At 37.5% G+C, this 27,515-nt stretch overlaps 1 protein-coding gene across 1 annotated transcript in view; it reads left to right on the top strand.

Annotated features, from left to right (window-relative positions):
• Positions 1–27,515, top strand: part of SEMA3D (semaphorin 3D) — a 159,050-nt gene that overhangs the window by 67,640 nt on the left and 63,895 nt on the right. Inside the window, exons 3-5 of the mRNA XM_063448193.1 lie at positions 2,334–2,497; positions 21,744–21,806; positions 25,862–25,981. Coding sequence (XP_063304263.1) covers positions 2,334–2,497; positions 21,744–21,806; positions 25,862–25,981 — 347 coding nt within the window. The remainder of the gene's footprint in view (positions 1–2,333; positions 2,498–21,743; positions 21,807–25,861; positions 25,982–27,515) is intronic.

Here is a 27,515-nt window from a genome sequence, read left to right as displayed (position 1 = left end):
CGCCCCCCATTTGGTGAAGTTTTAACATGGCTTTGCACTAGACTTACCCTTTGGAATATGACTGCCCCCTGGAGCCCATAACTGCATGTGATGAATACCTGGGATATCGTGCCCTGTTCAAAACCACGCGCTTACATTACTTATGGTACTGTACTGAGAAATCTTAGTTTACATTTGAAATGTATAGCTTACTCAGTATATATCGAATTGCAGTGAATTGTAAACCATATGGAAAAAGTATGCAGTTAGCTACGCTTCGGGTGTAATATTTGGTCTGTGTTGTGCAGGGTTCCAAGGATCTCTTGTTAATGTACCTGAAACTAATACCATGCCCAATTCTCTGTCTTCATCAATGATTGTCACTCAAATTATCTTTGTAAAGGGTCCCCAAACAACTGCAGGACTTAAAGTCACTTCAATCTTTACTTCCTAGGGACATTTTTAATCACCAGTTCATAATTGAAAGTGAACTATGTCTGCCCAGTTTATGTTACCTAAGACATAACCAACCTAAAGCAGTTTGCTTTCCTTTATGCGATCAGTACTAGGTAAAAGTGAGATTGTGTAACACTATTATTGGTCAAACTATACTGTTGCCAATATTACTGTTTTTTTTTTCCTGTGAAGTTGAGTTTGTTCTTTTAAATATGACTTATTCATGCAGTGTTCTGAAGTTTATTATTTACAAGCAGCAGTATGTTCTCTAAGATTATGAGAAATCATGATCATTTCAAATACTACAAGATTAATTATGTTGTTTCACAAAAGAACATTTAGAGAACATTATTCATAATATTAATTATTGAAACAAATTATTCTGAGATTTAATATTTGTTTCTGTTTAATTTAGCAGTATTAATTTATAAAGACAATGACAATTTATCAAAGCTAGATAACCGCCAAGACTGTCTAGGCCACTGACTAGGGCCAAGGGTCCATATTAGTCGCAAAGCAATGACTCATTCTTTATTTACTCACTGAATTAAAACAATTTTTAATGTTAACGTTTACTGCATTTGCTTTATTCATGATCAGTTGTTGGACCCTAATTTCACTTTTTATTGTCTAAAGCTAGTTCTCCTCTCTGATCGTTAAACCCAACCCTCTCTTTCAATTATCAAACTCTTACCTTTCTACTTATATTGCTCATCTAGCTTCAAACTTTGTTCCCTCTTTCCTATCCCCCTTCTCAGAACCTGAAAGTGATCAGCTGACTGCAGGTAAATGGTCAGCAATCAAACCTGCTTGGATCAAACCTTTTGCAGCTGGTGGAACATATATAAATATGAACTCTGACTTGTTCACCTGCACAATACCTGCCCCTCTCAGTGTTATCGCTGTCTGCTCCTGTTAATACTGCTGACAGGTGCACTATAATACAAAAATGAGATACAAAAAACTGGCCTTAAGCATTACCTTGAAGTTTTTTACAGCTGGTTTTAGTCAGAGCAATAGAAAGGTGTGCTATTTCATCATGACTTTGCTGACCCACAGCAGGCATGGGTCTGTAAGGAAGCACTGAAACCTATTTCTGCTTCTGAAGAATACACAGCAGCTGGATGCCAAGGATGTCTGACTCCGACTCCAGCAATTCTGGAATATGACTGAAAATAGTATTATTTTTAAGAGAAACAACTTAAATACAACAAAAGAAGGCTGATGGGATGTTGAGAAAGGTGCCAGATCAAAATAAAAGATGGTGGAGGTTATGGAAGAAAGATAAAGGAAAAGAGAGATAGATAGAAAACAGAGAGAGAGACAGAGGAAGAGGAAATGCAAAACAGTGTTGCCAAATTTGTATTTTAATTTGTTTTATTTATCACATTACACTTTTAAATTCAGTTTAGGTTTTTGCATGCTGCGTGTATATTCGCATATGGCAGACATATAGTGTGTATGGTTCTTGGTGTATTCCTCTAAAGAGATAACTGTTTCTGAACATCCAAAAAAAATGTGTAGGTATGTGTGATTTGTTCTGCTAAATGTTTATTTGCATTTTTTGCACATGCTATGCTTCAAAACATTCTTCTCTTGTAATAAAAATCTGTTGGTGTGCAGCACACCTGTGTCATATTTATACTGATTTCACATATGCTAGTTAACATTCTGATTTAACATCATCTGTTTATTGCTATCTGATAAATGCAGCGTGTACTGCTTCTGTATGAGTACTGCTATATTTTGTAATCTGCTATATGACTGAAGGATGTGCTGTACTGTAAGTTTTAGCTACCCGAACTATAACCTTATGCTGGCTTATTATAATTACAAAAGAAACAGGGGATTCATAACTGAATATTTTCATACTAAAGACTGTTTTAATTTTCCCACAGACTTACTACTTTCTAACAGCTGTATTCCATTGATGGATTCCACCACCGATGGATTGGAATCTCAGACTCTTCTGCTTGATGAAGAGAGGGGAAAGCTGCTTCTTGGAGCAAAAGATCACATCTATTTGTTTAGCCTGGTCGACTTAAATAAAAATATGAGAAAGGTCAGTTTTTAATATGCTGCTCCTACACTGTAATGCACTGTAATTCATATTTTTATGTATGTTTTAAAAAAATTAGTATTGAACATATGATATCATAATTAATAATTTAACTTCTTGTGGGACCATAAGGTTATAAGGACACTTACGGTGGAATTTACTCAGTTTCATATATATGCTCTGGAGGTAACGTATTAAGGTAATGTATTAAACAAAATCAATAGATAATATTCTCATCTCTGCATGTTCCTTTTTCTTTAGAGAATCCCCAGGGTCTGTTAATGTTGTATTGCCTTCCTATTTATTCAGTAAATGTTCAAGTCCTAATTTTATGTTGGACAGCTGTACTTGCCCTGTAAATAAAATTACAGGAATATTACAGAAGCCTGTAATAAACAAATTACTTAATTCACTTGTACTAGCAGGTATCATTAAATTTCTCAGTTAATGAAAACTTACAATCATCTGTATATGTGCATTGTTGCATATCCCTAGATACTCATAATTGCCTTTTGACTTTAGTTTGGTTGTAATGCAAGCACATTTTGTACTTGTTTAAAAATGTTCATAGGCAAAATTGTATTTGTATACCAGCTTGCAATGCTATGCGAGTGCATGCATGTTCCCTGCACGCATGCGTAGCTATGGGATATCAGTGATTTGCATAATTCGACAGTCTGTGGTTAAATTCAAAGAATCATGGATTTGTAAATCCCATGAAAATATCATGGCTAATATCTAACTTTCAGTTAGCTATAGGTGTATGTTAAAACTTAGCTATAGGTGTATGTATAGGTGGGGTTATATGCACTAAAACAGCTTGAGGCTGTGCTCCAAGACCAGTTTACAGAAGTAGAAAAGTGGCTCGCAAAAAACAAACTCTTCCTAAACACTGATAAAACTGTCACAATGATCTTTGGAACAGTACCTAAATAACACAAATTACACAATTCCCACCTATCCATTAAAACTAATTCAAATAGCACTCTGACCGCAGTCCACTCTTTCAAATACTTGGGTATGTTGTTAGACCCCAATCTATCTTATCACATAGAAAACCTTGCATCTAAACTTTATCCAAAACTAGGTGCCCTGTACAGAAACAAATCCTGCCTAAGCCCTACAGTAAAGGAAAAGACTGTACAGCAAATGCTGATTCCAATCATTGAATATGGGGATATAGTATATGCATCTGCACCACAATCCCACATTAATAAACTCAATACATTGAATAACTCGTTCTGCCAATTTGCGCTTCAATGTAATTACATGACCCACCATTCTGACATGCTAAAAGAACTAAACTGGCTGTCGCTGGAATCCAGACGCACCCTTCATCTTTCCAGCCTTGTGTTTAAGAGCTTTTCTGGGAAGCTCCCACCCTACCTGAGCAGAATGCTCTTCCCGGCTGTTCCCACGTCCTATAACCTCCGATCCTGTACCAGCACTTTATTTAGTCTACCTCAATACAAAAAGAAAGTGGCCCGATCCTCTTACTCCTACAGAGCACCGCAATTATGGAACGACCTCCCGCACACTTTCAAATCTTCCGCAAGCCTAAAGTACCTAAGAGATCCCTCTCTACACATCTCAAAACAGAATGCACATGTTATGGTTGATTATATATTTCCTACCTGTTCTATGTTACATTTTGTATAAATTGTGTATTAATATTGTTTTTTATTTTTTATTTTATTGTACTCCAATGTATCAATGCAATGTTTTGTGGACCCAGGACATACCTGAAAATGAGAGAAATCTCAATGTATCTTTCCTGGTAAAATATTGCATAAATAAAATATATATATATAAATAAAAAATAAATAAATATGTAAAACATTGACTATTTTGACATTAAATTTTAAATTCACCTTCATATGAATGATGACAATACTCACTTTTGTAAAAAAAACAATGCAGATTTAAATAGCTACTCTTCTGCAAACGTCAATCTGAATCTTGGCCATTGATGTGCTTAACCACCCTCCCTCACTTTCTCTCCATTATATCATCAATATTACAATAATGATTAGGTATTATCATAATTAAGTATTATTGGGATAATATTAATAAAACATAATAATGCATAGTCTCAGAAATAGATAGAATTACTTTCTAAAATAATAAAAAAAATGCACATGTACTCAATTTAAACTTGAGCTGAGTGTACACATGGGCTTAAACACAAATAGGCACACAGTTGCTGATTGAATTGGTCTCCTTTTAGAGATGTGGGACATATTTCCCAAATTGAGATGTCACTGCTGGAATAGGGACAGTAAGAAATATTTATTTTCTATTTTAAATGGAGAAATGTGTAGGAAAAATGCATAAGTACTTGCACATTCTCATAATGTTTTACATTGGTGTATACATCAGCCTCGCAGTGAGAGTTGCTTAACCCCATTCTGTCCATGGTCTTAAAGCTAATAAATGTCATTGAGTCAGAAATTGTTCCTTTAGTTTGTATAAACTATGCATTAAAACTCCGTCCCGAAATCCAAACATTATTTTACTACATTTGCCAAAGGGAAGCAGTCACCGGTTTACACTGTATAGCAGATCAGATGAAACATCTGGCTTCAGCTATACTCTGTTTGAACTCTGGTAAATAAATGGTTATTTTTTCCATTTGCACTTTAAGTACAAATAAGTCATTTGGTATAATTTTATAAACTATAATATCAAAAAAGTATTTGTTAGTCTTTGTGTTTATATTACATAGTAAGTAAACATAATTATTTTTTCTTTTTTTTTTTTTATTCATAATGTAGCTAATTAAATTCCAGTGGGTAAATCATATTAATTACCAGGATACTTATTGACTTTTGATGCAGAATAGCTATTTACTTTAAAAAAAACTTTATATGCTACACTTTTTTAAAACAATAGATTTTCTTTTCTTGAAGAAGCACTCCACTCTATTATATTGTTGAAGTGTTGGTGATTCTCCTGGGTTCCCCCCCTCTCCTCTCCAATACCTATAAAGTGAAAGGGAAACTAAAGTGCCAGGAAAATAAAGTTGTTTTCTATAGTTCCTGTTGTACCTAAATCCATCAAACTCCCTCCTCCCCCATGGTGCAGAAGGCGTTATAAAACCCTTCTGTCACTTATTTGAGTCCAGCACCGATGTCCCTCGGTGCTCGTTCATGCTGTGCCTTCACTCCTCTGACGTCAGCAGGGGAGACCTAATGTGCAATGGCCTCGCTCGCGTTAGTACTTTCTCTGAAACTGCTATGTTTACATGTGAAGGGTTAAAATCCGAGGAACCTGGCACCCAGACCACTTTATTGAGCTGAAGTGGTCTGGGTGACTATAGTATTCCTCTAAGTGTTAATGTAGCTCTAATCCATCATCAAGATGGTCCCACCCTGCAGATCCAACACAGTGACCATGATAAAGAAGCATTGGTAAGCAGGACATGATAAACAAAGCGAATGCCAAATATGACATATTATTGTTATTTGCATTAGTCAATGCTGATCAATTTGTATATTGTGTTGGCACCAGAATCACAAGAAAAAATGCTCAATAGATAATTCCTTCTTTTGAAATAGAAGCCAAAATGTAAAAAAAATAAATAAATTTAAATCTCCATATTGATCAATTGAAGTTAATGGATATTCTGTAAATTTGACCCACATATGGTGTACTGTTAAATTGTTATATAGTTTTATAACAGAACCTCTTTGAAAAAAAAAGTTGCAGAATCAACTTCTTTGTGTATCACATATCACAGTAAAAGGATGATTTGTGTCTACGCTCCTCAGTCTTGGCATATACACATTTTGTCAACTGTAAAAGTTATTATTATTTCGACGTGGTGGTATAATATTATTTGAGTATGGATTAGTTTTGCCTCTTGAAAACGTTTTATAAAATGTAAGGATAACCACTTTTACAGTCTGAAAAAAGCCCTTTAGTTATGAGTCTGGAATATTTCACTTTTTCAAGACATAGACTATTTTGTCAAGTTACATCATATTATAACATGAAATGCCTATTTATATAAACATATCAAACTAGCTTAAAAGATTACAAACTCAAAAGGTATTCAACAGTAGCAAATTATAGGTCTTCTCTCTAACTCGTATCTTGTCTATACATTGTTTATATGGGCTTGAAACTATTACCATTGAAGTCACATTTTTGTGGATGATTTTTAAAATGATGTCAGTTTTAGGAGACATCACTGGCTATGTATTTCATCTAACTCATATGTGCATGGAATTTAGGAGTCCGCAGAAATGTTATAAATATTTTCAGAATTCAGTCACTTAGTGCATGATTAATATGGATAACTATTAAAAAGATGCTATGCTTCCTTTTTGGCTAAATTCAACTTTGCCCTGGAAAATAAAAAAGTGACATGAAAAGATGTTGTATATCTATACAATGTACACAGTTGTTGAAAAGTAAACTTGTCACTTGAAAATGAATCATTAATAGTTTGAGCATAAGAATTGTATGCAATGTTAACACATCACATCAACATCATTTTATATTACAAAAAAATATTATATAAACAATTTGATTTATTTTTTTTATTATATTCAGGGTTCTCAGTGTAGTTTTTGAGGCAACATATAAATCTCCTGGCTTGTATGCAAGTTGTCCCACTGCAGTGACTTCATCATGCCCCACTGAAAAAAACAGTAATAGCCATAGTGGGGCTATCACAAGTTTACCAAGGAGTTCCATTCATCCTAAAAGACGAGACCTTTAGTTTTGTCAATGCTGAGCATCACATACTTTTTTCCACAAACATTTGTTGCGTAGAGGTTTATTTGATAAGAGTTTATTCCTAATAAGGAATGGGTTTGCCTTCCTTTACCCCTAGAAAAACACTCCCAAATACACATACACAAAGCTGTACACTGTCCAGCAGTCACACACAACTACACACTGTCAGACACAAACAGATGCACAATATCAGACACACAGATCTAGGTGCACAAAGTCAGGCACACACTGTGCAGGAGTGAACTGACTGCAGTATATACTCAGCAAATAAGCAAATATGTGCCAAGGGCTACTTTCACATCCATTAAATACATATAAACTAGAAAATGTAGACCAATATAGCCAATCTGGAAAATTTCTCCAATTTTGTTATCATCACAGATGAGCTGTGTTGACTTGAATTCTGTAATTCAATGCAATAAAATAACTGTCTCTTCAGCAACACAAAAAATGGATAACTGACAAGGAATTGGAAAAGCAAAATAACTGAGCTGAAAATTAATCTGAATTCTCACATTTTTTCAATTCAGCTATTTTGGTCCATAACATGAAATCCCTTTGTCAGCGTATTAATGCATTTGTGCAAACACAAGAATGTTTTTGTGAGTAGTGCAAGATTGTAAATATGTGCATGTGTATAGCTTCAAAATGTGTAGCTAAATGAAGGTTAGTGAATGTAGTGTCATGTTTGTAGTGGTTTGTCTGTGTATGTAAATGCAGGAATGCATTTGTGATGTGTTCATTGTGTAACTGCATAGTTTCAGAGTGTGTGTGTGTGATAATAGTGGTACATTAGTGTAAAGTGTATTTTAATAAACATGATTGTATGACTATAGTGTCTCTTTAGTAAAATAATAGGGGTTCAGGCAATCCTTGGTTCAAGACAGGCACTTTATTGAGAACCACAACAGCAACGTTTCGACCCCAAAAGGTCTTTGTCAAGCTATAGTGTCTCTTTAATCATAGGTTTAACGCCTCTCAACAATTAAACACCCCAAGTACCCCAATACTATATATAATCCAACTCTAACTTGAAAATTAATAACTCAACAACCCTTGTACCCCAATACTATATTTAATCCAACTCTAATTCGAAAATTAAAAACTCAACAACCATTGAACCCAAATACAAAATGTAACCCCATTTTAACACTTAAAACTTTTTATGCCACAACAATGACCTCTCTCAAACTTTCAATATTCCTGATAGTGAACACCTTATGTAAATTAACTTCGATGTAAACCCGGCTCATACCTTAAAAACCCTCTATCTTAATCTCTTTTAACATTATCTTTAATAAAACAATAGAATAAATAGTGCACCAGTCAACGAAAATTTGGGATCAATCTAAAAAAAAAAAAACATAACATAGTGCAAAATGTATATATATAAATATATATATATATATATATATATTTATATAGACCCCTTATATAGATTAATGATAGACCCCTTATGTAGAGTAAAACTCACAGGATTTAGAGCCGTCCCAGGCTCTATAATATGCAGGAGGGTGCCTAAAAAGGCTAAAACGATATCCGTGAGGAGAGCAGCACAGGATACAAAGTGCAGAATCCAAAATGTATTAAACAAATAAACAATTAAAACAGGGACAATAAGCAGTGTATAAATAGTAAAATATAATAGACACAAAGCCTAACTAAAACACTGCAGAGTAAATAAGAAAAAGTCCCAGATACAATACTTTGGTCTAGCAGCAAATGCGTTTCAACTCCAGCTGTATCAGGGTGGCGGTCCCGTGCCCCCTGGTGTTGAGCACCAGCGTTTGTGCAGCCACATACCAAGACCCTGAATCAGCTTCAGCGGATACCAGGAACTAGGAGCTTGGAAATTAAGCAGACCTCCCAGGAGCTGAATAGGGAGGCTCTGCAGCAAAATTGTATCCAGTACAGAATCAAGGTAAGACTAGAGATAGGCACCAAACATGAAAACAAGACAGAACTAATAGAACCCAGAACCAGAGAAGGATAGTAAGCTAAACCAAGAACATATACACAAGACATGAGGAAAACATGAACATAACATGGGCATGACTGGACAGGACTGTACATGGACTGGGTATACAAACTAAAACAAGACAAGATAACATAGGCAAAACAAGAGGAGAAATAACTAAGTACTACATATGGAAATCATGGGGATTTAGTCACACTATATGATCATACATTGCATAAGCCTGCCAACAACGCCAATGTACCCCATATCTGGCAGGTCCTACACTGCCTAATGTATGCTAAAACATCCAAAGAATACATATATAGCACTTACCTGCAAGAAAGGCTTGAGGAGCTGCCTGCAGGACACTGAAACAAAAAGGAATGATGGAAAACAAACGGGTGTGGCAACATAAAACAAACATTTAAATGAATCCAAGAGACTGGGCAATCCAGGGACGGACTATAGGAATGAACCCAGAAATCCCAGCATAAAGAAAACCAGACATAGAATAGAAAACCAAAACACCAAGAAAAACTAAACAAGAATTGTAACAAGAGTACTGGATACCAGAAGCCATTACCAGAATCTCCACAGAACAGGTCAGGACGTGACAAGATGGAGCATTCTTCAGAGCACCCTCCTCTTCAGAGCACTGAAGAAGACTCCAGCTGGAGTTGAAATGCGTTTGCTGCTAGACCAAAGTATTGTATCTGGGACATTTCTTATTTACTCTGTGGTGTTTTATTTAGGTTTTGTGCCTATTATATTTTACAATTTATACACTGCTTTTGTCCCTGTTTTAATTGTTTATTTGTTTAATAAATTTTGGATTCTGCACTTTGTATCCTGTGCTGCTCTCCTCGAGGATATTGTTTTAGCTTTTTTAGGCACCCTCCTACATATTATATAGAGCCCGGGATGTATTGTTTCATATACAATATGTTTTTAATTATTTTACTGTGTTGAAAAATATTTAAACATTTTATCCAAAAATGTTAACTAATTTGGAAAGCTTATCAAACAATATTAAATTGAGCCTATAGTTAATTATACTCATGTATATTATTGGGGAGGCAAACATGATAGGCAGTCAGTTAGTGTCCTGCCCTGCCTTTTTTAAGATGAAGACTGTAAATGACACAGGTAGCATCACTAGACTGCCCCCTTTTGGCCCGCTCACCTCTGTCTCGATTTCATATCTCCCTATGTATATGATATCTATATTATATAGTGGCTCTAACATTATTCCTGTTTTCCCTATGATATAATGAGTCATTAAAAAAAACACAGGGGGTGGGGCCTAACTGTAATGGTGACTGGATGTATTATCATGCTGATCCTAGTAAATCTTAGAAGTTAATCCATATTCCGTCTCCTTTGGCTCCTTTTTTATGGGGCTGCTTGAGAAGACTCTTTACTCACCATCAACTGACCGACTTTGAAGTGTTTCTAACGGTTATCCACATGGAGCTCTCAGCAGCTACAAGTGAGGCTTGTTGAGCCCAGTGGCAGGGAGAGGTGGCCGATCTCCCTACCCGGCACAAGCTGGTCCTCAGCTGCATCAAGCTGGCGCCTGGTAAGCCCCCTCTAGACTAGTGGGGGTGATCCCAGTCCACACCCTGACTTCCTAATAAGCCCGGTGACACGCGGTACAATCACTATTAGCGACAAAACCACCAGAGGCACACTCAAAATGGCAGTTGCGGCATCCCCCTCTTATCACCTGGGAGAGATGCCTAAAGCTATGTTCCAGATGGATACGATCTTGAAAAACCTTTGGATGAAGCTGCAGATCAAACTATACAAGCATGGCCTATGAGTACCATCAGTCCCCTCACCTCAGAGGCCAACCCGATGTCCCTGGATCTGGTCAATGGTTTCAAGTTCTCCACAGGGACACCTTCGGTGGCGAAGACTGCAGTAGCAAACTACGCAGAGCAGTGTATGGGCCGGTATCGGAGTTGGACGCATGCAAAGCTAACCTGGAGATCAAATGGTGGGCTGAGGCAAGAAAAATAAATCGGCGGGCGACAAGGGGGCTGCCATATCAACTACTTTTCGTACCACCAACACAGTTACTAAGCTTGCAGAACTTTACCATTTTGAGAGGCTGTGTCCTCCCAATGATGGGAATAGGCTGAACGGTGTAGAGAGTACCTTGCTCAATATTCCTTTATGACTAGCTTGGTGGAATTATGGTGAAGCTCTGGCTTGATTGATTTCTGATATTGTTTGGTTTGTTCTTTTTTGGGTTTGCATGTTTTTCTCTACTTTAATCAGAGCACCCCTCTCTGTTACATAGTTACATAGTTACATAGCTGAAAAGAGACTTGCGTCCATCAAGTTCAGACTTCCTCACATTTGTTTTTTGCTGTTGATCCAAAAGAAGGCAAAAACCCCAGTTTGAAGCACTTCCAATTTTGCAACAAGCTAGGAAAAAAATTCCTTCTTGACCCAGATCCTTGGATCAAACAGTTATTACCCTTCATTGAAAGATTATATCCTTGAATATGCGGTTTTTGCAAGTATGCATCTAGTAGCTGTTTGAACATCTGTATGGACTCTGATAAAACCACTTCTTGAGGCAGAGAATTCCACATCCTTATTGTTCTTACAGTAAAAAAACATTTCCTTTGCCTTAGACAAAATCTTCTTTCTTCCAGTCTAAACGCATGACCTCGTGTCCAATGTAAAGTCTGGTTTGTGAATAGATTTCCACACAATGGCCCCAAATATATTTGTATAATGTTATCATATCCCCTCTCAGGCCACGTTTTTCTAAACTAAATAGGTTTAAATTTGTTAACCTTTCTTCATAGCTGATATGTTCCATTCCTTTTTATTAATTTTGTAGCCCGCCTCTGCACTTTTTCTAGTGACATAATATCCTTCTTTAGAACACTGAGAATTATGTAATTTTAAGTGTTTGAAAATAAGGACACTTTCTGTCGTAAGGAATGGACAAAAGAGTCCGCTATTGCCAGGCCTCCCAACTGTCTTGCTTTAGGTGGGGCAGTCCCTATTTTAGGGTCTTCTCCCACTGTCACAATTTTGTTCCCTAATATTGCACTTCAGAACACTGTCTCCAAATAACACAGTGTGAGCTGTTTTGTCTTCGGTATTAGGGCTGTCCATAGAGACTGTAAGAGGCTGACATGAGCCTTTAGTGAATGGACAACCCACTTTTTATAGGCCTTGCCGTGATCCAAGTTACTTCACTGGTGATACCCCCTCTAATACCACCAACCTGTTCTGATTCCATCCCATCCATAGTTGAAAGGTATGATCCCCGTACTGACTCTTATTCTATATTTTCTCTGAGTAATATACCTCTCTATGTTTCAAGTCATGTATTGTATGGTGTCTATATAAGTGTAATGTAATTATTAGGCAAAAATTATGAAGTCACTAGTATTTTTAGTTTGTTTTTGATTTTTTGGCTTTGTAAAGATAAACTAACTGTTGTAACAAAATGAATACAATCACTAGACTGCAACAAACCTCTGATTTGTACGTAACTGATTATGGGATGTATTTCAGACCTATTTGACAGCTCATGGTAAACATGTTAATACAACTTAAGAGACTGTATATTATGTCTATATGTAATAACTTTCTTGTTAAAGTCATTAATTGTACTTCAGAGATTGTGTATATAGTGTACATATAGTGTCAAATGACATTTATTTATATAATTAATATACTCTCTGTACTGCCTGGGAATATCCATTACAAAGAATGTAAGCTCTTAGAACAATACATTATGTCTGAGTTTATTATAAACTTGGTTTTGGCCTGAGAGTCACACTGCACGAAATAGCCATGTGTGGAAGAAAAGAGCACTCTCACTCATTGGATTTTATTGTATACTGAAATATTTATTTTAACTTCAACCTCAATTGATCTTAAAGTAAATATTTCAGTACTGCGGTTATAAGACAGCACCGTGACGTAATTTACAAGTTGTTTAATAAACAGACTCAGCAATTTTACTGTCCACTAGAGAAGCCGATTATTTGTAATTTAATTTATGATCCATGAAAAGAAAACACAAATTTGTTTGTTTGAGATGCTGCTAACAATGAAAAAAATGTTTTAAGACATCTGTCCCAGGATGAGATAAACATTACATGTGCAGATGATATGTATATAGTAATATCAATGTATTTCATCATCAGTTTAAATATCTATTAGTCTGTTGTTTTTGTTTCCATAAAAAGAAGCTTACGTAGAGACTTGGAGGGACATAATGCAAACACTTAATCATTACAATCTAGTGAAGTAGTTATAATGCATTCTGTTGTTTTATTTTTTTAACTATTTTCAAAATTTATAAAAAAAAAAAAAAATGGAAGATTCCCCTCTCATTCTATACTTCCAAAATGACACCGACTTATTTGAATACTGTGTCAATTTGGTTGTACTGAAATGGTTCAAGGGTTACTCCACAGTGATCACACTACAGTGATTTGAAGTGGCCATGGTGCCTGAAGTCTTTATGTGCACATATGTGTATACTGCACATAGACTTTAATCCCTCTGCCGTGGGAGGTGGAACACCACTTCTGGCAGCACCTTTGGGGTGTCTTCGTTGCACAGCATTATATTCATTGGCTAAGAGCAGTCAACTGACTCTCTCAGCAGGATGTAGTTGTTAGATGCAGTTTAATTTTTTTGAGTCCAGTTAAGATTCCTCATTATCATGCTGCAAGCCCAGGCATTGGGCTGCAAAAACTTGGAACTTTATACTCTTTACTTTTTTTTTGACAATTCATTTTTGTATTGAGGCACACATTTAACACACATTTGTATTATAGCAGTGACATATCCAGACAAAATTAGTTAGTAGCTTTCACGGATTCCAGGGCCTCTTAGTGTCCCTTGGTCGCCGCTTCTCTTATCCTCTGCTGCTTCTAGATTCAGCTACAGTATACATTGATTCTAGCCTTCTGGAACTTTGTAAAATTCCCCAATATAGTGGACAAGACCAGTCGTATTGGGTAAAGCAAGAGAACTGTTTATTTCAGAGAAAAACACATGCATTTACCCCCCTACACACAACAGGGGGTCTTCAGCCAGCAGACCCTGGTGTCTTGGTGTCTGGGACATAATTGGATCAAGACATGATAACTTAATTTCCTGCTGGACACCAAGACACATAGCACAATAGCTCATCTAGCTCAACATTTACATAATAACTCAACGTTAACACAACATACCCTTATATCCTATATATAATTTTTAAGCCTGTGACCAGGCCCGTAGTCTGTAGGCAGGAGGCTACCTGTTATGCCTCTCCAGCAGGCTTATGCACTGGAGCTTCCATGACAATAGTAGTGTGATATAGCATGTGAATATATATATATAATAACTGAAAATTGCAAGATGGTATGGCACATGCAGTCATATAGCATGTTCAGGCTTCCTTTAAATAAAAGTAAATGACAACATAAGTGCATTGACTAATACAACAAAAATAGGATCTTGAAGTGCACTGAGTGAATAAAAAGCTAGTAAATTAATGAAACAAGAAATAAACTAATTGTACACATACTTAATAAGAGAAATGAAAGGGCAAGAGGATTTACTGCTAATTTCCTAATAGAGAAAGCATTGGGTGAAAAAAAAAAAAGGAAAAGTTCTTTTGTCATCATCCTGAAAAATTAGCACTTTCTCAAGCTTACTACAACCTGTGCATATAATTAGAACTATAGCGTAAAAACTACAAAGAAAAACAATGCAAATGAAGGCAGGCAGAACAGGAAAAATAATGTGGCACATTATCATCCACAGCTCTCTGAACTGATAATCAACCCACTCCATTTGCGAATATGTGTCTTCTAAGGGAAATCCAAGTCCAAGTCCAAGGTTGTTTGCTGAACAGAAGGCAGCTCAGCTCAATTGCTCCACCAGCCCCAAGCCTTTATGCAAGCCACCAGTACCCCTGTCAGTAGCCAAGGAAAGTCACTCCGAATGCAAGTAACATTGATGAAGAATGTCCCTGGGGCATAGGTCATGTGGAAGGGGATCATCCCCAGAGTCTTGCAGCCTAGGGAAGTAGTAGCGATGAGCAGACTGTTGGGAGCCTGAGGTGTAGACACCTGTCCAGGTGCAACAAGTCTTGTGATAGTCTTGTTGCATTTGCTGGCAGCGCTGTTTCAGGTGCATCATCAAATACATTCATAGAAGTGGCCATCCCCTTAGTTTTCATTGCTGATGGTCGTCATATTACAGAAGTAGCCGGCACAGGCTCTAGGGCCTATATAATGCCGGAGAAACCAATCCTCCAAAAATCGAAGAAGCAAATCAGACCAGGATAACCCGTAACAGTCCAGTAAGGGGGTGAAACATGGCAGGCAAAATGCTGAGGATGCACAAGAGCAGGGGATTGGCCAGGCAAACACATAATAATACTATAAAATACTCCAAGTTATAGCCAGAGTTCCCACATGAGAGGCAAGATAGGTTGCATAGCTAGTCTCCATAAATCAGGGACTTTTCTAAGGTGTAAGTTTCAGCTGGGAATCAGCTTAAAGGGACACTATAGTCACCTGAACAACTTCAGCTTAATGAGGTTGTTTAGGTGAGTGCTACAGCTACCCGGAGCCTTTTTCTTGTAAGCACTGTATTTTCTGAGAAAATGCAGTGTTTACATTGGAAGCTTGGAACACCTCTTGTTGCAGTCAATCAGACGGCCACCAGAGGGACTTCCGAGTTCAGAGGCCCTAAAAAGGCCTCTCGTCCGATGCATTCTGGGTGAATGCATCAGACGGGCTATCAGCACACAAAGCACTGTGAACGCGCTTTGTGTGCTGACAGCCTGTCAGCACTGCTGTGGGCGTGGCTTCAGCTGACAGCTGAAGCCCGAACCCACAGGGATGCTGTCTGGCCACAATAGTGGTTGAAGGGGGGGGGGACCTACTCTCCTCCCCCCCCCCGGCCCCCATCCCTGAGCGGTGGGTGGGGGCCCTAAAAATAAGGGTGGCACATACTGCCCCCCCGGCCCCCACCCCTGTGCGGCGGGTGGGGGCCCTAAAATTATCAATAAGGGGGGACCTATTGTCCCCCCCCCCGGCCCCCACCCCTGTGCGGTGGGTGGGGGCCTTAAAATAAAAAATAAGGGGGGGACATACTGCCCCCCCCCAGCCCCCACCCCTGTGCGGCGGGTGGGGGCCCTAAAATTATCAATAAGGGGGGACCTATTGCCCCCCCCCGGCCCCCACCCCTGTGCGGCGGGTGGGGGCCTTAAAATAAAAAATAAGGGGGGGACATACTGCCCCCCCCCCGGCCCCCACCCCTGTGTGGCGGGTGGGGGCCCTAAAATTATCAAATAAGGGGGGACCTATTGCCCCCCCCCCGGCCCCCACCCCTGTGCGCTTGTAAAATGACACAGAGCACTGTGATTGGATGGATTTCAAGCCATCCAATCACATTGCTCTGTGTCATTTTACAAGCGTGGGAAAATTCCAAAGAACTTTCCCACGCTTGTAAAATGACAAAGAGCACTGTGAGTGGATGGATTTCAAGCCATCCAATCACATTGCTCTTTGTCATTTTACAAGCGTGGGAAAGTTCTTTGGAATTTTCCCACGCTTGTAAAATGACAAAGAGCACTCTGATTGGCTTAAACCCACCAATCAGAGGGTTCTTAGGCTAATTGCAGGGCGGGGCAAGGCTTTATAAGCCTTCCCCCGCCCTGCGGAACTCAGTCTGCGCGGAGCCCTCCATGGGTGAAGATGGATTATTTTTTTGGCGCTCTGGTTTTTTTTTTTATTGCGTCGGTTATTATGGATTTTTATTTGGCCTTTTTGGGGGCTGAAGAAAGAAGATTTTAGAAGAAAGAAAACATCGAATGGTAAGTTGTTTTTATCTTATTTTTTTTTCTTTACAGGTTTTTAGTTAAAGGGTCCCCCCTCATTATTTTTAGGGTGAGGGGGGTAGGTAGGGAGATAAGTTTTTTTTTTTTTGGGGGGGGGGGGAGAGGGTTAACTAGGGTCCCCACCCCCTTTGTATTTAGGGCCCCCACCCACCGCTCAGGGGTGGGGGCCGGGGGGGGCAGTAGGCCCCCCCTTATTGTGAATTTTAGGGCCCCCACCCGCCGCACAGGGGTGGGGGCCGGGGGGGGACAGTAGGTCCCCCCCCTTATTGTGAATTTTAGGGCCCCCACCCGCCGCACAGGGGTGGAGGCCGGGGGGGGACAGTAGGTCCCCCCCCTATTGTGAATTTTAGGGCCCCCACCCACCGCTCAGGGGTGGGGGCCGGGGGGGGGGGGCAATAGGCCCCCCCTTATTGTGAATTTTAGGGCCCCCACCCGCCGCACAGGGGTGGGGGCCGGGGGGGGACAGTAGGTCCCCTCCCTATTGTGAATTTTAGGGCCCCCACCCACCGCTCAGGGGTGGGGGCCGGGGGGGGACAGTAGGTCCCCCCTTATTTTTTATTTTAGGGCCCCCACCCGCCGCACAGGGGTGGGGGCCGGGGGGGGGGGACAGTAGGTCCCCCCCTATTGTGAATTTTAGGGCCCCCACCCACCCACTTACACCGCTTTAAGTGTAAGTTTCAGTCCAGGAGCTCAACCATGCTGCTTCCAGCTTGACTGGCTGCCAGGCCCTGTCTATCCAGTCCAGAGTTTAGAATTAACACTATTTTGTTTCTGCTTTTGTGTCCACCCTACTTTTGTTTTACATGGGCACGGTTAATAGCCAGGAATAATGTGTTTCTACTTCTGTGTATCATACTATGTACTTTATGTAAAAAAATACCCTGACTTTTCAAATGCTTTTTTACTATTAGGTCTATTAATAAAGCTGAAATTTTTGATAATAAATGACAAAAACATAACACTGTATGTCAGGTCATTACTCATAAGTACTAACGTGGACATTTCTAATAAAAAAATATTTTCTGACTGTTTAAAAAATAAGCATGGCCTAACTTAGTATTAAATTTTTATATCAACATCATCATAATCGTGTTTATTATGATTAGATTTTATGACCTACTAATTTAAGAAAATATATTAACCCAGCATGGTGTAATTTAAGGACAATCCACGTATCTGAAGACTGTCCAGTCTCATCATTGATTAATTTGTTTTTTCATGGGCAGGCTGTACAAACCTCCCTACGGGTCATCATAATAACAAAAACAATAGAGAAAATAATTGAATTGATTTTACGGAGTATCTTCTTTCAAATAAGCTTGTTTCGTCTCACTAATATTTTAATTTTTCTCTACAAAGTTATTATAAAAATAAACCACGAGTTGGTCTAAAAACATATCAGAAAGATGGATTACATTTTAATAATGGATTCCTTGGATTGATAACCTGACATTGGCACATATCATTTCAGAAACAGATGTTCTTCATTACGAGTGAAATGAACAAACTACTAATGGTTTTCTTAGTGTATATGAATGGCGCTGGCAAAATGTAGATTTAATGAAAATACGTCAAACCGTATGAAAACCTTGCCTGCACTGAATGATAATTCTGGAGGAGGAATTTATATTAATCTGATTTGTAGACATCAGATTTCATTTTTTTTTTTGATTTTCCACATGATATATTTCATAAGAAATAGAATACTATGTGTAATGATGGGATGAGCAAGTCACCTAAATATATATCCATAACATGGATTTATTTGTTCAACTGGTTAAAACATGTCTGTTTCAATGCTGTATGTCCAGAAAGCCTCTTAGAAATACCAGTGTTGACACCAAATTTATTTTTCTTAATTACATAGAATCCTAACTCCCATAGGCTCACCAAAAATGCAGAATATCTTAACATAATGCTGTTTGAGTTCTTTATTCCATGATGTTCAGTCAGGTTTTATGACATGTAGGTCATAAACATTTGTTAATATAAATGCATACAAGCCAGTCAGCTTTTTGATCTGTATTGATCTAAAAAATGTTAGAATATCACAGAACCTACATTGTGGAATAGGTTTTTATTTTTTTCATGTAAGGTCTGTGTTTATTGCCTGGTTTGTGGTACAACTGCCAATATATATTGTAAGTGTATAGTATAAGCAATATATTGCAAGTGTATATTGTATACACAATCCTAATTACATTTTCCCAGACAACATATTAAAAACATTGTATACAACAGATCAGGGCATGATCATTGTATGACAACTGGTTAATGTGAACATTTATTTTAATGTTGTGACATCAAATTTAATGATGTAACACCATCACCTTGGAACTTATATTTTGGTTGGTAGTTGCTCCAGATGTTTTACTCTTCTTTATCATACCTCACAACATTTACATCCCAAGAAGTGGGTAAAGGGGGCGGGGCCAGTGATGCAAATGTGCCACTGGCTCTGCCTAAAGCAGGCACGGAGATGCCCAAATTACTGGCAGCTCAGACTGTCAATCATCCAGGCCTAGTGCCCTGAGTGTAGCGCAAGCGTGTCTAATGATGCACTTACACTACACTTTCTCGGGACAGTTCCCTGGTATCTTCAAAAGGGAGACAATAAATAACAAAGTTGGGATGGCAGGAAAGGACCTAAAAATCTTGACTGTCCTGTTGAACATGGGACTGTTGGGGGCCATGTTTACAATGTTGACTATTGCTTATATTTTTACCTAGCCTAATGACTTTGTCTCTCTGAAGGTGACACAGGGTGCTATTTCAAAATTTGCTTTTGGCAGATCAGTTGATGTTTTTTTTTCATGTAAGACTTTAACCTGTCTTGCCTAACATCAGTAGTAAAGGCTGGACAAGGTTGCCAGAAAAAACAAAGGCCTGTGTATAAATACTGAATATGAACTTCTTTTCCAGAATCACAATTGATCCCAAATGTGTGTGTTGTAGTTAGAAATATGTAAATAATCTCAAAACAGAGACAAAGAGTGAATAATTATTTTGAAGTGTTGAGGCACAGGAGATATCTGAATGTTCACATGGCATTATTATCTCTTAGCACACAGTCCACCATTTTGTATTTTTATATGATTCAACGATTTAAGAGGAAAAAAAGTCACAAAACCTGTCACATGAAAACACATTGATAATCTGCCCGTAACCTCCTGTTATCTAGCTATCTGCTGCTGGATTACAAAATGTGACTTTTTGACCTTTCAACAGTTTAGGAAAGCAGAATAAGGACTGTTAGCACTCTTGTTATGTGTGCACTATTTTTTTCTGTATAATGTCAGACAGCTCATGTCTCTGTGAACTGTGAAGGAAGAATGATGGAGGAGAAAGCACTTGTCACTTCCTCCTTGGGGCAGCTACACAGCAAGTCACAGCAAGGAACTTTATGAGAAGATATAAATGACATCATGTGTCTATTATTTAACCGGTAAATTAATGTTTTCAGTCTTCATAATTTACAGTATGTTGTTAAATAGCAAGTTACAGGATTTAGAATCCTACCAGCAAATACCCAGAAGGGACTCGCTGTGAGGCATACCTAGGAAAGAGGACACTAACATCATCTGTCAGCCTGATACTAGCTGCAGCCTGATACTAGCTGCAGGGTTTGTTTGCCTAACTCCTCATTTTCCACTCATCCTCTGTTTTAAAGCCTGTGTTGAATTTAGCTGTATCGCCTTGCTGTCTGAAAAATAGAAGGAATTTATTCCTACTCCTCTCCTTCCTACTCCCCTTTTGCTAGAGCCCCAGATTGACAGACACAAGGGGCATTGCTAGAGGGAAGCAGCAAGAGGCTAAAACCCCAAGCAGGATCCCACATCTAATTTAGTCAACATTTTATGGCTAGCCATAAATCCGCTGTAACACTGAGAGATTAATAACAACTCTACTTCAATATCATTTGAGGCAGTGTCACTTAATGTATCATATTTTGATTAAACTATAACGCACTGTGTTGGAGTATTGCTGCGAGAACAGGGTTTTGATGTTTTTTCAATACTCTAATACTTTAACCATTTTAATATAATAGTCCTTTGATCCAGTTTTAAAAGAAAATATATATATTTTATTTTAAAATTGAAATATATGTTAAAATAAAAAAATGAGAGAAACTCATCCCTGCCTTTAGTATATGATGGATCCTTCAACCATACACATGCACCATTTCAGACAGTGTTTGAAAACCGACAGTCTGTTTGGTCTTCCCTGCTTCACTTCCTGCACAGTATAGGGAACATCTATTTTCTTTTAAAACTTGATGAAAGAATTATTATATTAAAAAATACATTTGAGGTTAAATTTTTGTAAGTCAATGTATGCAGGATATGCCATAACATTTACCCATAGCTAAAGGACCAGGTCTTTTGCCACCTGGCATTGTCCCTGGCAGAAAATTGCTGAGTGACGGGAAAAAGGGTATAGGAATCCATTCTTCTCCTGTCAGGTTCTGTGTTAATATAAATTATTTCAGTTTGAAATTCAGTCATTCCTTCTAGAAATGATTTTAACAAAAAAAAAATAAGACGTGTATTTAATTGTAAACCCCATTGCTTAATCTAAAAAAATATTTTGCCATTGTGGTATAAATATGTGAAAATGCTGTTGATATTATGATACTTGACATTCCATAACATTTACACTTTTTTCAGATTTACTGGCCTGCAGCGAAGGAAAGAGTGGAATTATGCAAACTTGCAGGAAAAGATGCCTATGTGAGTATATATAAATGTTTTATTTAATGGGGATATTATATCCTGTGACATAAATAACATTCAAAAAGTATGTGGCTACCAGTTTTAATTAATGCATATGATAAGTGTATAAAAGCAATTCAGCCCTTCAATCCTCATTGAGTAATATTGGCAGTAGTATAGCTGCTAATACGGGTAGCATTATATATACACTGAGTTAACAACATAATTCCTGTTCTGCTGGAGTTTCCCTCTAATCCTTAGTGCTGTTATTATGTCATGGAAACGTAGCAAACAAACAGCACTAATTTTGTGAAGTTAGTGGTATATTGTGTATATTTATATCATATGGAAATAATGTATCCTCGTTGCCCTCACTGCTGAGTAGCAGACTGCCTTTGGAAGCAACATTGCCATACAAACTGTTATTGGAGGTTTCTTTACATGAGGATCCATGTCCAAAGAAGGTGCACTCAAGACTGAGATCACTATGCACAGTGCCAGGCTTCTTTTGGAATTGCGCAAAGCTTCATTGGACTGTCGTGAGGCTCTTTTGTTCCAGTATTGAGAGAGATGAGGATTCATATTAGAGGTTGGATTAAAGGTTGAGAGGTTTATAAATGTCCCAAGCATGCTGAGATGGCATTATTTTCCTCGAATACACGCTCACTGCTGTGTATCTATTACTAATATTTTTAGAATAGTATTAGAGTAAGTGTTAAGGTAATGTATGAGTAAACTGATCATCTTAAAGTACTGTAGGGATTATTTTTTAGAGTAAGGGTTAATGTTTAGGGTTAATGTAGTGTAGGGTTTAACGTGTAGAGTAGTGGTTAGGATTTATAGATAGTGTTGTGTTCTATGTAAGTAATATCTGTGTAGTGCAATAGCTTGTGTTAGAGTAATGTAGGGATTGATGTGTAGTGTAGTGCAGGAGTAACTGGAGCACTTTGTTGCAGCACTGGGGCATACATGTTCCAGTACTTCCTGAGTAGAGGTATTGTCAAAATATCACATAATGCTATACCCTTCGCTTTCTCCTCTCTACTCACAGCTGTGTGTAATTTAAAATTCAACACAGCTCCCGGTGGCTTGCTCTCACACTCTAGGCACATGTGACATCATGTGTAGTGGGAGCCTTGCAGGAGCTGTGTCATGAACTGACGAGTAATGGCTAATGCAGTGGATAAGGGAACAAATCAACAAAACAAAGAGTGAAAATAGGTAACAAGGGACAAATATTAGCAAAGAGAGAATACTGAGAATGAAGGGATAGATAAAAGACCAGGGGAAGTTGTAGAAGCAGAGGGAGATGTGACAGGGTGGCAATGGTTTGAGAAGGAGAAGGGGACTAGAGGCATGCCTAACTTGATAATGATAGGGACAATGAATAACAGCTATGGACAAATGAAAAGTAACCAGTGGTTTGGGGAATAAGCATTTTTTTTCAATTGCATGTGAAACAGTGTGTATGTGTAACAATGTATGTGTATGCATACAGATTGTGTGTGTGTGTGTGTGTGTGTGTGTGTGTGTGTGTGTATATGAGTAATAGTGTATGTATGAATGTAACTGTGCATTTGTGAGTATGTGTAACAGTTTGTGTGTATCTGAGTATAGGAGTTTGTATTTGAGTATATGTGCAATTGGGTGTATTTTTGAGTATATGATTGTATATATATGTAAAATTGTGTGCCTTTATATTTGTAACATTATTTGTGTTTGTGTAACTGTGTGTGTGTGTATGAGACAGTAAGAGCTGCCATTGTGTGCCCTTTTAAGCATATAAGTATGTATAGCTTGGGGTTCAGCATTGGGTGTAGCGTTTGGGCGAGGCATTGGGTGGGTTTAAGGTAAAATGAGGAGGGTTATCAAATATTTTTTTGGGCTGAAGTCTCATCTTACCACCTATCAATGTCTTTGTTCCTGGGATTAGTGGGGGTTACAGTACAGGATAGCCATCCACTTCAGAAGCTGTCGCTTTGGAATGTAACACCCAGTAATCTCAGGTAGACCATAACATGAATGCACCAGACTGCACCAAATCTGTAAATTATCCGTTCATTACAAGGAAATAATTGTATGTATAGCATTGCAATCTAAGTATAATGGCATTGTAAACATGTTGAAATAACGGGCAGATTACATATATATATATATATATATATATATATATATATCTACATAATGTATTGGCTGTTATTTGCACATTTCTGGTTGTATTTTGTTTTCTATCCAACTATATTTTTCTTAGACATTTTGAATACATAACAGACGTCTTTCTTCACTACTTATCTGTTTGCCTTTGGCCAGTGGAATTTATCCAACACATTCCTGCTATATTCTGTAAAATGAGCTGACATTTAATCAGATATGATTTTTGCTTGCAAGTCACTAGCTTATTGAATTAACGTGTTTGAAAAAAATATAAATAAATATTTGCAGCAGATAAAATGCCTTTCATTTCTCAAGTGGGAATGATGTATATGTTACATATTTGTAACTTCTGTGATAGTAACCATTGGTGTAGTTAAATTCATGATTAGACTTTTACATACAAAAATATTAAATACACAGAAACAATCTTTAAGGACCACTTAAGTCACCCAGATGGCCTAGGTGTGCTTTCCCTGTAGTTTTAACAGAAATGGCAATGTAGTTTTGCAGAAATGGCAATGTTTACCTTGTAGGATTAAATACACCTCCTTCGGCTGACAGCCACTGGAGGTTTATGATTCAATGCTTTCCTATGGGAAAACTTTAATGCATGTGCCCTCCACACATGAGTATTAGGTCCCCGCTATAAGGAGCACTGGATTGCACAAGGCTGGAGGAGGATAGATAAGTATCACCAAGGGAGACTTTGCGCTAGAAAAAGTTAACAAAAAGCCTGAGTTTAATATTGCTATGGGATAAATGGAGGGGGTAACCTATCTTACGAGGGATAGGGATGAGGGAATACAGGTGTACCTTTAAGCTTTTTAAGCTTACCTTTAAGACAGTGAACTATATATTATATATAAAATACAATTTAGACAATGTATATAATGTGTGTATATATATATATATATATATATATATATATATATATATATATATATATATATAGCTATATAGGGATAGCTATGAAAGACTTTTATGACATGCTCCTTCGTCCCCTGGAGAAAACAAAATAGGGAAGGGCTGCACCACAAAAAAATAGCACTTAAATAGTACTTAAAATCTCGTCCCAACAGTGCAAATTGTCACATATGAAGGTGTCTCTTATTAGGAAGTAAATGCAGCTGTGGTTTCTGAGTTCTTTATACTTGGGGAACTACAGCTGCATTTACTTCCCATGTTACTTTGAAGGGTTGAGAGGGATCCCCTTCTTAGGATTGCTGCCTTATTCTCCACTTTTATCTGTTATTGAGCGCTAACCCGATTGTGTGTTTTTTCCTTCCTCCCCTGGAAATATAATTTTTTTTTTACATGAATATGGGCTAAGTATAGATTAGTAAAAACTAGTAGTAATGAATTATAATGTTTGTAATAATGGAAAGTGTAAAAGCACGTGTTGTGCATAAATGCTAGGTGTAAACAAAAAAATGCACTTTCTTGTTTTAAAATAGGGACAGTAATTAAAATGTATTAAAATGTAACGTCAAGTATTGATTATAAATGATTCATTTTCAACTGCACATGTAATTAGAAACGCATTTATATAGTTATTACTTGAACGAATAGTCTTTATTATGTAATGCCACATAATATATAACAAGGATATTTTACAGGCAAATCAGAAGCAAATGTGTCTAAATGCATTCAGCGGATGGAATAATGTTCTATCTCTAACTGCTGCCTGGTACGTGGAATTTAGAGTTTGTTGCATTTCATCTAGACACACCGTACAAATTAAATTAAATGGTCTCATTTTAATCCAGGGAAAAATGTAAGTTTGATGATTTTTTTTTTTATATGATGAAAAGCTGATAAAGGCTACAAGAACAGCATACCTCTTATTAACATATCATGTGTGGGCAGTAAGTCATAAGGCAATTGACAGTAATGTTACTGTATCTGTTTACCCATTTCAGACAGAATGTGCAAATTTCGTCAAAGTACTTCATCACTATAATAAAACTCATGCTTATACTTGTGGCACTGGAGCCTTTCACCCTCTTTGTGGATATCTTGAACTTGGGAATCCTAAAGAGGTAATTATATCTGAAAAGTAATACTGCATAAGATAAAATATACATCATCCATCATTCTTTTCATGAACATTTTGTTTAACAAAATAATGGCCTGGCATATGATGAACCAAAAGTTCAAGTACATTAGAAACACTAGAGAAAAAAAAAACTGTACTCACACGTTTGATGTCTGAAAATGTCTCACTTTATTAATACCTGTCAACACTACGAAAGCAGAATAAATCAGTAAACATGTACAAGAGATTTATGTAGTGATAACATTATTTCAGTCTTGCATTCTATGACATTTTAATCTGTTAAGTTCAAGGGGATAGGTAACCAGTCATATAAATGGCATCCTGTTATGTACTGCTTACAGTGCTAAGACTGCCCTTTTAACTGCAAAAGAATAGTAACTAAGGTAGAATTGCATAAACAAAGTTTGAGTGTTGGGGGTAATTATCTAACAATTGTAGTTTAGTTATCAAAGATTTGTTCAACAAACTTACTTCTGTAATGTAATGTACAATGTAGTAATGTAGGTATGGATGGACAAGAAAGCACCTGCTAATATTTGTTTCATTTAAATGCCACACATTGATATTAATTTAATTTGTCTGCTAGTAAAGGTTGTTGAAATATGATGAAAATTCCTTGCCCTCCCACCTCCTCCATTCACTCCCTTCCTTTCCCTCTCTCTTTGTGCACTCAAAGCGCGTGCATGCGCTCTGAACCCATTAAATCCTCCAATCAAAAGCCTTCTCTATGACAGGAACCTGGCATGTCTCCCATGACTTCAGACAGTGGTTTGCTAGGCAGGGCCAGGGAGCCTCACCTGGCGCTGAATTAATTTGAGTGAAATCTTAATTTATTATTATTATTATTATTATTATTATTATTATTATTATTATTATTGCCATTTATATAGCGCCAACAGATTCCGTAGCGCTTTACAATATTAAAAACTCTCTTTGATTTATTTTGGGGGGACATATAGAATAATGCCAATGCAGCATATTCTAAAAAGGATTGGAGGAACCCTTTAAAAGGTTAGAGACTATTTAGATAGGACAGTTACACATGACAATTTTAAATAAGCACCAGTGCGGTTATATTTTAAAACTTAAAATCTTGTTAAAAAAAATGAATATTGGAAGTCATGGGTGATATTTTGAAAGTTTTTTAACCCCTTAAGGACACATGACATGTGTGACATGTCATGATTCCCTTGTATTCCAGTCCTTAAGGGGTTAAAGAAGCACTTTTGAATTTTTTGAAAGAAACACTATATTTTTGGCTTTTGTTTTTTTTCTGTGTTCCACCATACTTTTTGTTTTCAATACTTTTGAAAGCTTAACTCATGGGAAAACACATTTCTAACCTGCTAAACTGAACAAACACATCTCAGTTAGTAAAGCCACAAACTAGAATAAGTGCCTACTTTATCCTTTTAGTAAGTGTAAAATTCAAATATTAATAATTAAATAAAGCAGTTGTTGAAGAAAAGTGACAATAGTTAGATTGTGGTGCTTCTGATTAGTTACACACGTACGTG

The sequence above is a fragment of the Pelobates fuscus genome, chromosome 3, assembly GCF_036172605.1.
Source record: "Pelobates fuscus isolate aPelFus1 chromosome 3, aPelFus1.pri, whole genome shotgun sequence".
Taxonomy (NCBI): Eukaryota; Metazoa; Chordata; class Amphibia; order Anura; family Pelobatidae; genus Pelobates; species Pelobates fuscus.
This window is presented reverse-complemented; position numbering and strand designations above follow the sequence as displayed.